This window comes from Sinohyriopsis cumingii, unplaced genomic scaffold (assembly GCF_028554795.1).
Source record: "Sinohyriopsis cumingii isolate HCF-2022 unplaced genomic scaffold, ASM2855479v2 utg000160l, whole genome shotgun sequence".
NCBI classification, from domain to species: domain Eukaryota; kingdom Metazoa; phylum Mollusca; class Bivalvia; order Unionida; family Unionidae; genus Sinohyriopsis; species Sinohyriopsis cumingii.
This window is the reverse complement of record NW_028315873.1, coordinates 11,117,291-11,130,496: the sequence shown is the minus strand read 5'-3', so window position 1 is coordinate 11,130,496 and position 13,206 is coordinate 11,117,291. Positions and strand designations below refer to the sequence as shown.

Genomic DNA, 13,206 nt, shown 5'->3' with positions numbered 1-13,206 from the left:
GGTCAAGTAATAGTAATAAGAACGATAATAATGAGGACTTTGTATAGCACCTAATCTTTAGAACCTCTAGGCACTTTACATCTGTAGGTATCACAGTACCAATTGTTTTTCCATAGACCTTAATGTTAATGTTTTGTGAAAAAAATATACTTTCTATCCTACCTCAGCATGCATGTCACACAGTGTCATAGAGAACAGTGCTAGATTGTCAATTTGACAAGGACAAAACCAGGTACTCAACTGCATTTAAGAGAGATAACTCTGCTGGAACTAAACAGGGGTAAGAGTTACCTAGTCACAACAATCACATTTTCAGCCATGTGTACCACATTTTAAAAAATCATAAAAAACATAAAATATGACTAGATAGGAATTAACATAATTTCACACGTTTCCAAGAGGCTTAACTTTTTTTAAGATCTACATAATGCAACAATCACAGCTAGTGTTGTTATTTATTTCTGAATACAATGTTCCCTACACCTTAAGCTCTGCCACCAGGACTTGCGCAATTGATAACGTTATTCCATTAGACACACCTAAAAAAATACCATATATGATGATATGATTACAAAAAACAAACACCATGAAGTTAGAAAACAACACATGATGAAAATATATAAGGTAAGGAAACATTATTAGGTATTTAAGTCTATTCTTGCAGTCGAAATAAGTAAGTTTTGAGAGCACTCTTGACTGTGATCACTGAGTCTTTTTGTCTAAGTTCAGTGGGCAATTCATTCCATGTTGCTGGGCCCTGGTATGCAAAAGAACGTTGTCCATATGACTTCATTTTCATAGTTGGAATAATGAGAATACAAGTGTCCGAAGAGGAGCGTATCTTGCTGGTGTGTACACATGAATGAGGTCGGATAGGTGTGTTGGACTAGAGCCTGTCAGTGAAACGTATCACAGAGAACAAATTTTGTGTTTGATTCTGGATTGAATGGATAGCCAGTATAGGGTACAGAGCAGGTGGGAGGTGTGCTCTGATTGTGGTTTTCTAAGGATGATCCGAGCAGATGTGCATTGAATTTTTCGAAGTTTATGGAGTAGATATTGAGACAAACCAGACAGAATTGAGTTAAAATAGTCCAGTCTTGAACATGCTAAGGAACACACAAATATTTTAGTGGCATCAACTGAAAGATAATTGTGAATGGAGCTGATGCGTCTCAGCTCAAGATATGCAGCCTTGTATATGTTCATGACATGAATAAGAGTTCTGTTGAGAGTAACATCTAGGTTTCGTACTGACTGTGAATTTAATGTTGGTGTTGCTCATATTTATTGTTTGAGATAAAGGATGTGAATTAGAAAGTCTTTGTGTTGTAATCAGAATGGCTTTAGTCGTATCATTATTCATCTGCAAGTTGTTACAAACATCCATGATTTCACATCAGAAATGCACCTCTCTATACCTTGGATGGTAGCATCAACTTCAGTTGGGTGGCTAGATTTGTATATTTGGGTGTCATCATTGTACAGTGGTGAGACAGTGGATGATGATCTATGACACTTGAGAGCGGCTGAGTGTATAGAATGAAGAGAACATGTCCAAAAACAGACCCGTGTTCCATAGATCAACTGGGCTGGAGTGTATTCCATTTGTGGACACAGTTTGTGTCCTGTTGACCAAGTAGGACCTGAACCACAGTAAGGCTGTATCACGAATACCAAATACATGCTGGAGATGGTATATCATGATCTGTTGTGTCAAATGCTGCAGACAAATCAAGGAGGGTGAGGACTGTAATCTTTCTGCTATCCAAAGCAGAAGGAATGCCATTGTCATCATTGGGTTGTCACTTAATCACTTTATATTATACTAGACAATCCTCCTCAGATGTGGGAGGCTGTAGGTTAGAATCCCAGCTGACTCATACCAAAGACTTATAAAAATGGTACTAACAGTTGCCTTGCTAGGTACTCAGTATTAAGAGGATGGTATTAGGACTGGTAGCCTGTTGTGAGGATAATGTGACTGGGTGGGACATCATGCTACATGCCTACAGTATGATGCCAAAGTGTTAGATTACATCAGTATAAACTGCCACACAGCATACATCTTAGTGATATAACTGAAATTTTTTCAAAGCTATGTTAAAAATCCAAGTCACACACACACACACACACTTTATATTATGTATAGTTGGTTGTAAATGAAATTGTTATCAATCTCAGATCGATTATGGATGCCACTATGGCCATTTTGAAAAATTTATTAGATTACTTCTTTTAGATGACTGGTCATATTGACATTACCACAAGGCCTCTTTTGTTGTATTGTTGGTCCTAAGTGGAAATGGTACAAATTTGATATTCAATATGGTCACCATAGCAGCCATCTTAAATATCATGTTAATACTACTCATCAACATAAAATCACATTGCACCAGAAACTTTTTATAATGTCTCTTTTGTCTAGAATTTAAATGGTGTGATGTCTAATATGGTTACCACTGTGTCCCTCTTGAAAATCCTATTTTTACTCCTCAGAGTTCTGGTCAGTGGAAAGTTATTTTGACATCAGGTTTTTATCAGAAGAGTTCTTATGGTGTCTAGTTGGTCCAGAATAAAAATGATGTTCAATGTTGTTTTGTTTCTTTTTTTCATTCTTTGTATTATCTTAATGTAATATTATTGCAAATTCAGCTGCTGTATTTAATGCTGAGTGGATTTCTTTTAAACTTTGCAATAGCATCCCTTGAGATAATAAAAGAACTCTTCTGATTTTGTGAATAAAAAAGTTCCAAGATAAAGGTCACTGACTGAAAGAAGACAAAAGTATTTCTAGTCAATTAGTTGCATTTCTCCACCATCTACAACAATCACACTTTGTGGATGGTTTGCACTTGAATAGATAATATACTTTTTGGATGGCATGCACTAAAATTAAGGATAAAACCGTTTGATTCTGAGGTCCATATATTCCTGGACAAACATTTAAGTTCTTGATCATGTACTTTCACCAAAGTTTATGGATGAATTGCATGTTGGATAAAGAAGAATTTTGGACCAGAAGGTCAAAGGTCAGGGTCACTGATGGGAAGAGTAAATACTTTTTGCATTGGTTCCACTCTGCTGGTATCACATGCGTATGAAAAAGGGACAGGTATATGAGTGAAGTTGGTTACATTAGCTGCATGCACACCTGTATGCTGCTTTCATGTACTTTGACTGGCATGCCATTATATGTAGTAATTATGGAAATCATTAAATATCTAAAGCAGACAGCTGATCAACCTGACAGCTTCTCCCAGATGCTCTAAAATTGAACCTGAACTAGTCTAGTCTAAAGTACTCTCAACCTTAGCAGTTATTAAAATAGGAAAAACATATTTTGCCTTATTAGGTAATAGTAGCTTCAGTAATAAATGAATTTTAACATATGAAAAAAATTAAAACCATTATTGTTTCTTTTTTTCCACTTTGCCTATGAAGTCCAAGAAGTGAAAATAACCAAGTGGAGCAAGCAGTTTTATGATAGGTGCACATCTGAAATAAGACCACACTGTATACTCTCCAACGCAAATTACAACTATCAATCAAGCATTAAAATAAAGGAAATTACTTTTAAATAAATAATTATCTTAGTTATGCAACTTAATTCTTTAGAAAACATGAAGACTAGTTTGGAATATCAGTGAATTTTTTGGTTTTTTAAAATCAAACCCGTGGCAAATAACTCGACTGATAAGCAGAATCATAATAACTTGAGTTCAAGACAATATAGCAAATGAGCTGGATTTTCTCTCAAGTCAAAAGCTCAGGAGTCAACGTCATAGATTCAAGTCATTGTGGCAGAATAAAAATTGTTTTTTTTGAGAATACTTTACTATAGTTTGTAGATGACTTACTTTTATGAGAATAGTTTCTCATAAACTCTTAGCAATCCTGTTTTCCCTGGCCAGAAGGAAAGAGAGAGAGAGAGAAGAAGAAGTTCAGACTCTCTTAAAAGCGGTGTCACTTATGACGGTGTAAATATTGCTGTATCTTGGGAAATATGGCGAGCGCAGGTATGGGAATCCTGTAATGATACAAAGCCTCATTGAGTTCCAATGAAACGGACTAAATTTACTGAAATACTCAACATATAAAATTACATTCCAATATCAAGCTACATAAACTTAAATTACTGATATAAGAGATACATATAAAACTACAGCATTCCTTCACTGACCAACATCATACATTTATACAATTTCTGCCTTTTAGAGTATGATACAGATAATTAGATATTGAATACATTCACGATAGTTAAAGAATCTAAAATTTAATATTTCAAACTAATACTGGAATTTAAATATATTTTACTGAATTTAATCTAAAATGTCAACATATTAAGCTCTATTATTTAAAGAGTGTTTTATTTCTGAATTAAATATTACCATGTATGAAGTTGATAGTGAACGTCGTCTTTTACTATAATCAATAATATAATTGCAAGTAAATATAAGTTAAAAATTAAAATTTCCAATACATTATATTAAAGAATAGCAAAGAAATGTTAAAATAATTAAATGTTGGAAATGTAACAATGTTATATTAACAGCTTAACACTAAAAAAACCTATACTATATAGAAAATCATATGCAGACAGTATCTTACCCGTAATGATACAAGTCTCTTTGAGTTCCGACGAAATGGACTAACGTACCAAGCAAATCTCCTTGCTTTCTATACAGTTTCTTAGGACATGGCCAAATATGGTCATACATCTAGTTCTTGAGTTGCATCAGAATCTCAAAGTGAGGCTTCATCATTTTTTACAGACTACCGTCTGGGTCTATGTTTGTCATTAGACAGACAATTTTGCCACATCAGCTTATTTACTCAAAGGGGATTTTTGGTTTTTGTAGTTTAGCGACATCCACAACTTACCGAGTGTAGGTTTTGCTGACTTTACGATACAAGAGAAATATATAGTGCAAGAGAGTTTTGCCTTTTTGCTCATAAGGGCGCAATCTTTATTAAAAAGTAGATAATTGTAATACCAAAATAAATGAATTTAATCTCAATATATTTAATAGAAAATTACTTTCAATATAATTTAAAGAAAAATTACTTAAGCAATTTGGAGAAAATTTAAATCTTATTACTTTTACTTACAATTCTGTCCTAATATTACAAATATTGTGAAAAAAAAAACTATAGATTTGGGGTGAAGATCATGATCATGGCAAATCTTTTAAGAATATAATGGTTACTGCTCATTAATTTCAGCTGCAAACCACATACTTTGACCAACAGTCAGTAAGTCCAACTGTGAAACAATTTATATAATCAGCCATATCCTAATAGTTTTTTGGAGGACTATTAAGCATGGGATCGGTGTATAATATTACACTTTTGGTACTCATGTTTTCACGATTCAAAATCATCGAATCTGATCATAGAATTTAATATGCTGAGAAACCTTTGCAGTGCCTTTCAGAGGCGAATATTTCAATGATATCACAGAAATACCTCTCACATATTTGCACAACTATTTGATCTAAATTTTTAATAATAAGGATGAAAAAATATTTCAAGATACTGAAAGAAGAAAAAATGACCAAATGACCATTCACTTTTTTCATTATGTCTTGAAGCAGCTTGGCACATCATTGTACATTTACTTTTTTCCAAAACAACCGTTTAGGTGTATGTGCCCTTCCCGGTCATTACACCTTGTCTGTGTTGGCCATATGCCTTCATATGGGCACAGCAGAAACTATCCATCGTATTAATTCTAACCAGCAGGATTACCTAGATAAAAGAGATGCAATCACAAACAAGCTTAAATGTGAATAAACTTCCACTAGAACATGCAAATTACATTTTTCTTAGTAATCGAAACTTCACCAAACACTAACCAAGCAATCCCTATTTACTTTTGAATTAACTCCTAAACATGTAGATTTAAGTTTCAGGTTACTCATTTCTGACATTGGTGACCTCTATAGTTTGAATAGATGAACACTTTGGTGTAAAGACTCATGTGCAGCTGCTTCATATAAATTTTATTTGGGAATTGTCAAACAATTCTGGAATGTTTTTGTTGTTTTTCATTTGCTTTTGAAGCTTGAGAAGCAAACAAAAAGTTAAATTCTCGTTTAAGTGTCAGCTGATTAAATGTGTTTGCCTATTTGAAATTGAAATTGCAATACTCTGGAAACAAGTCTGAGTGCATCAAGCTAACAATATTTCATTGTTTTCTCATCCTGCATCCCATGGGAATATCCTATTCATTCCATGAATCTCAGTCTCTTTTCCGATGTTCTGTTTTCTTTATCAAAACTGGATACATTTACTATTTTCTGTACTGCCAGCTATGCAAGAATCATGCTGATCTGCAGCTTTAGCTCTTGATTGATACCAAATAAATGGTGTAAGGTTTCCATGAGACAAATACACTTGTGATAAGTACTTAAAAAGGACAGTGCATGTTTATTGATACATGACACAGAAAAGCAGCTGATTTTATGACAATAAACACTGGAGTTCATATTCTTCTGACAAATAAAACAAGTCCCAAAACGTTGGCACTATTTTTCCAAATACTGTGATTAATATACAATTGTTACAAACATCATGAATGGATTTAAGTATTCAAAGTCTGCTGAATGACACTTATCACAACAGTGTGTCTGAGTACAAGCACATTTAATAATTATTTTGCATTTGCAATCACCATGCATAGGTAACTGATTACAGGTACCATAATCTTCTTGTCTACTATGATCTAGCCTATGCAGCCTCATCAAAATCAATCTGCAATCAGTTGAACTATGATCGACAGCCTGCTTGCTTTGTAGAAATGGATAACATAAACGTTTGCCAACAAAAAAGAAACTTGCGATTACCTTGGAATCTGTGGTTAGACATTTTAAGCTTCCAAATTAAAAGTAAGGAAGCATTTCTACATAATTTGGCATCCTGGAGAACCCTGTGTATTATCTATTTTGCACACGAAAAGAGAGAGAGAGAGAGATAGAGAGAGAGTATTTAATCTCAATGTATGAAACACTGTTCACTCAGCATGTGACAGGCGCTAAAAAACCCGCTTCCTAGATTCATTTTCCATTTTTCCCAAGTATTGGAAGCGAAGTCTAATTACCTGTAACACAAAATAGTATCAAGCATCATATTTGACATTAGCTAGGATTTTATTTCAGAAAGATAACGAGCAAAGGAATTAAATTGCAATGAATTAGAAAGACTAGATAATGAGAAGTTTTTAAGATTATGTACAAAACGTATGTAACATATACTTACAATTTTATTACAATCCAGCCAATTCAATATTGGGGTTTCTTGTGGTATTTATTAAATTATGGAATGTCAACATGCAGTCATTGTATTCACAATTTGACAAATATTAGGAGTAAGGATAATAAAAACCTCGCATGGTCCCATTCATTGATTCCAAAGTTTCCTTTTCATGATGCAGGAAACAATTAAGGACAGAAATCAGACCCTTACATGCCTATAGTACATGATTAGAGATTATAGGTGCTTGTCATTCCATGGCTTACAGGTTTCTCTAAGTGCACATACACACCAGACTTAACACAATTGCTCAAGCAATGATTCATTTTTAGGTTCCATTTAAAACTTAGTTCAAATACTAAAGTAACTGTCATTATAATCAGTCTGGCTAAAATGGATGTCACGGAATTGTATAAATCCCTTTATTTATTAAATACATGTACTCGGGTTTCATTTTTTGAGTAAAAGGATTCCTGGGGTGATTTATGTATATTGTACTATATTTTAAAATAGTGAGTTTGGTTCATCCTGTGCCACACGTACAAAGTGTTTTCAATGGGGGAAACCGATATTCATCAATCGCACAGATGATGTAGGGCTACATTGTATGTGTATACGTATCTCACTGTAGGATAAAATCTTTACATTATGGAATGTCCTGTAGCCAAGTACTCTAGTGACTGAGTGTTTTGTGCAACTCCATACATGTAATCTTTTAGCCATGGGCTAATTTTGGGGTTTGTTACCTAACCGAGTATTTTGGGACTGTAAAGATATTTTGTACGATTTCTGTCCAATTGTTTCATCATTTTACTATATGAGTAAAGTACATCATTTTTCACTATTTGAGTGAATACATCATTTTAATATCGGAGTAAAGTTCATCATTTCTAATATTTGAGTAAAACACATTATTCTTTTCATCATGTGAAATTACTGTGAATCATTAACCTTTTTACTTGTAAGGTCATTTACCTGTATTCACATTTATGTTAAATTATTAGGTTCGTGCAGATTATGTTAATTTGTCCAATATTTTGATCTTATACACGCACATATTAATCATGATTCTTGTCTAATTCAAGTCATTCATCATTAAACATTTATTTGTATTACCATCAAAAGTGTTCTGTTATAAATCTGAACTCATTACTCAATTTTCTTGTTACAGTGGAGACCACATAATGAAATTAATTCATGGGACATGGCGCTTTGATATTGGATTTAAATGTCACTCATTTAATTTGAGCTAGGTTGGAATTTTTTTTTGGGGGGGATTTATAGCATTTTGAATTATATACAATATAGTTTATACATTCATTTGGAAAAAAATGTTTATCTGATGACCAAATTTATTCCTGCAGAAACAGAAAAATGGAGAACATTTTTGTTAATCATTTACATTGATATTCTCAATATCTGCATCATTCAATCCCTAATTAAGAACAGTAACATATTCTAAATCTTAAATATTATTACTATTATATATATATATATATATATATATATATATATATATATATATATATATATATATATATATATATATATTGATGAAAGTATTTGTGTGAAGCTGCATATTATAAACAAAATGAACTCAACTGGCATGTTTGGCAAACAGATTTCTAAAGTCGGTAATGCTAATGGACATCAATAGTGCAAATTTCATCATTATAATTTTCATGAATTTTGATAATTGTACCTTTGTTAAAATATTTCCAGCTGAAGTCAGTTCTTTTCATTTTCACAACATTATGGTCTAATGTAAAACACAGGGTTTTCAAAGTTGAGATCATTCACTTGAAATGAATGGCAAAGTGAACAAAACATTTCCTGTTATGATTCATATCTTCACCTCACCTGCCTCTAATTGGAATATGTTATTACTTATAAATTTGAGCAAATGTGTCCTTTTAATTGTAAAGATAAATAAAGTAATAATATTTTAAATCCAAAATAATTTATCGAGATAAGTGTCCAGATTACCGTCTTGGTTGCGCACACTTGGATGATTACCAAAATCATACGTATGCAATACCCAGCCAAAATGCACTTAGATCACTTGGATTTTAGTAGAATGCTCTGTCTGATAATTATCATAGTTATTTCTTTAAAATGTAGGCTTTGTTATGTCAAACAAATAATGCTGACCAGATGAGAACATTAAGAAAATTGTCAACATTTATGAAAATTGGATGATATATATTAAGTTATAAAATCTGACATGGCAGATATTACTTAGAACAATCAGTATAGTGATATACCTCCTTGACTAACTGACATATGGGGGAAAATTTAATGCAAAACTAGGATTTGGCGAGCACATGCTCGCATAACAGAAAAATATGTGATATGTGATTGATTTTGTGCTTGTACTCCTAGGTCAAAATCTTGGCATGTGTGGAAACGATTGAAAGGTGGATCATATGGTATTTACGCAGCAGAAATCACGGATGGTGAGGCATTTAAGTTACATTAGTATAATACTTTAAGTAATATAAACATGTTCAAATTATGATTAGGTATTTTTGAGATCTTTATAATCATCCAATCAAAGAACACAAAATGCATATTAGTCTAAATGATTTCAATCATAAAGTATTATTAACATTAATTTCAAAATATAAAATACTAGTGAATAAGGAACTAATGAATTCAATCATGAAGAGTCAATTCATTTAAAATATATATGCATTATAAAATAAAATTTTTGATTTTCATTGAGTTGAAAATATAAACAGTAGTAACATTTTTTCTTACCCTAGTCGATATTGGTAAAGCTTCCTACTATCTGATTCACTTGTGATTAGAAACGTATCACCATCCCTACTAATGCAAATATCTAAAGGTCTAGTTGGAATCCCATCCGTTATGATCTGGAGAAGAATGCCATCTTTAGTTAGCTGGTGGATGTTGTTAGAAACGTATCCAACGACATATACATTATCATATATGTCAGTAGTAACACCATGAGGATTCTTAAGACTGTCAGGACAGTAGACAAACTTCTGGCTGCCACTCATATCAAAACAATACAGGGAATGGGCCAGATGCACACTGATGTAGACATGTGTGAATGATGAATCTAAAGCAACAGAGGTCCATGAAGAAATACACTGACAGTCAAACTCATGACAAGTCTCCTCCTTCCCTCCACTGCTGATGAGACTCCAGTAGTATTTTTGTGTATACCCACAGTTTCCAGATATCACAATCTTCCCATTTCCAGCAGCAGCAGCACCACGACATTTATATCTTGTGGTTATCTCCCTGGTGGGTGTGATCTTCCCATGCCTGACAGACATGAACATGACTGTGGATTTATCTGGTAAAGTCACTGCTACCTCATTAGCATCCACAAGACAGATGTTATATGGGGAACTTAGGGGTTTGTAGCTTGAGACTAAGTTGTATGATGAGTCCAGCAGATACACTCTATCTTTGTTATAATCTCCTAGCATCACATGACCTGAATACAAATAAATGATACTTGTATAGGAAGGTACTGAACCATCTTTACAATTGATCTCAATAATTCTATCTCTCTTCACCAGGCACTTTCTGAAATGCATACTTTGGAGTTGCTTGCTGCTTATTATCTTCGCCAAACTCTCTGAGGATGCTGACAGTATGGACTGGAACTGGGGATTCACATCCAACTGGACAACAGTGGTCTCTATCTTTGTGTACCTTTCTTGGATCTGATCCGTATATGATGTCAGTTGTGCTTTCATTCTCTCTGTAGCAAGAAACACCTGTGTTTCTGTTCCGAATTTATTGACTGTTTCAAGGAGTGTATGTGAATTTCTTATGGAGGTGATCAGACTTTGACAATGGTGGTTCTCTTCCTGTTTTCGTATCACCTCTTCCTTGTAGATTATATTGCCTTCCATCTTAAGTCTTCTTTCCAATTCATCAAGAGCATCGTTTATTTTCTTTCTTAGGTCTCTGATTTGATTGGTCAAGCCATTCACGTGTGACTCAAGATGACTGATGTTAGACTCATTAACTTCGGTAAATTTTTTAAGATGAGTCTCCATTTTCTTCATCTGTTCTATTACACTATCTGGGTTCGTTTCCTGCAATAGACTTGGTAATTCTTTCTTCAAGTCAGAAACATTGGCACAGTTTCTGTGGCAGACAATACAACACTTACTACAGCAAGCAGTCTTATGATCCTTGCAATAGAAATCAATCGCGTCCCCGTCGTGTTCTGGGCAAGTGAACCCTTTCGCAAGCTTCATTACATTCTGTGGATTGCTTGTAAATTCTTCCATGGAACTTATTACATGATTTCTAGAAATCTTCTGATTTCTATGAGCAACTGAACAAGACTTGCACATTGCCTCCTCACAAACAACACAGACATCTTGTGCATGGCTTGAAATTCCCGCAGAGTGGCAAGCATTGCAGGGCTGTTCTACTTTCACTTTGCTATCACATAGAATGGACTGCAAAATTACATTGATCGGATATAGACACACTGAAATTTTCGCTGGCCTGTCCTCTTGTGGAATATAAATAGCTTGCCTACAAATCGGACACTCGATTGTTTTCAGTTCCCTTAATTGTTCCTCTTGAGAAGATAAGTAGTCCTCTAAGCATTTTTCACAGAAAGAGTGCATACACGGTAACTGTCTTGGAATCTTGAAATCACTCAGACAAATGGGACAATTTTGCTTCTCCTCGGTTTGAAAATCAGCTCTGGATGTTGCCATGGCCACTTTCTTCGTTCTGTAAGATGTACTATTGTTATATTTGATGTATTTATATCCAGTTCTTTGTTTATACGACAAATACTCCTCGTTTTGAGAATATTCCTTCCGGGACGAGCCCGAGCGTGTAGGCAAGGAACGCTTAGATTGGTGTTTAAACTACTTCTTGGTTTTATATATCTTTAAACATAAAAATGGGAACACGGTACAGCTTGTAGAAGGTTTATAATCTCTACAGTATTTGTGTAATAGAAAAACAGCTGTAAATGTTGAAATAGCCTTGCTGTAGCACGGCCAGGATGTATATATAGATCCTAAGTTTTGAACGTATTGTCAATGCTATATTGCTATTAAATTTAGAGATGAATATTTGAATGAAACAATTTTAAGACATCGTCCCGTCATATAATAATTAGTGGAGAAAAAGTTATTATATTGAAGATTTTACACAGATTTTCATAAAATTTGTCTTTTTATTAAAATTACGAAGTTTCATGCTATTAACTTCTTCAGAAAAGTAGTAGGTGTTATTATCTAGCCAATTTATAAAGAATAAGGGCCGATTTTGGCCACATAGGCTCTTATCGTTGCTTACAGTTGAATTGTTGGTCATACATTAGTATAAAATAATACAAGGGAGGAGTATTATTGTATATTAATGTATGACAGAGCTAAATTGTAAGCAATGATACGAGCTCCTGTGGTTTTGGCTCCCAAATCAGCGATAAATTAAAGGGCTGTTTTCACATACGTAACGATTGTGTAACCACAACGAAAAACGTTCGCGCACCTTGCGCCACCATTTTCATTCCCTTAGAAACCTTTGACAACATAACGAATATTCAAGCCTAAAATCTGATTTAATTGTTGGTAAGGATATTTACTTCATCGAAATGATGTATGTATTTATTATGCTTGAAATTATTCGCCCCTATAGCACAAAAGACAAAATAAAGCCGAAATTTCCCTGGCTTCTATCGAATGTCGTAATAGTGAAGTTGAACCGCAACCATGCATATTGCTATCAGATAGAAATGCAGTTATATTTGACAAACAGACATTATTGCGAATTTAAAAAAAAAATATATATTTTGCATGATGTCCTTATAACTGTCATTCGTAAAGACAATGATCTTCGGAATACACTATCAGTTACAAAATAAAAATTTTATTTCATGTGTATTATGCCAGAACGTTTATGTAGCAATACTTTTCACGAAGACAAGTTCTTGTGCCA

General features: G+C 33.8%; 1 protein-coding gene across 1 annotated transcript; it reads right to left on the bottom strand.

Moving 5' to 3' along the window:
• Positions 1–4,056: 4,056 nt before the first annotated feature.
• LOC149774773 (uncharacterized) lies at positions 4,057–12,155 on the bottom strand. Its single transcript, XM_089944758.1, has 2 exons — positions 10,015–12,155; positions 4,057–7,102 (listed from the first exon to the last, which is right to left on the bottom strand). The coding sequence occupies exons 1-2, from the start codon at positions 11,970–11,972 to the stop codon at positions 7,099–7,101; spliced, it is 1,962 nt and encodes a 653-aa protein (XP_089800884.1). The 5' UTR covers positions 11,973–12,155; the 3' UTR covers positions 4,057–7,098.
• Positions 12,156–13,206: the final 1,051 nt, after the last annotated feature.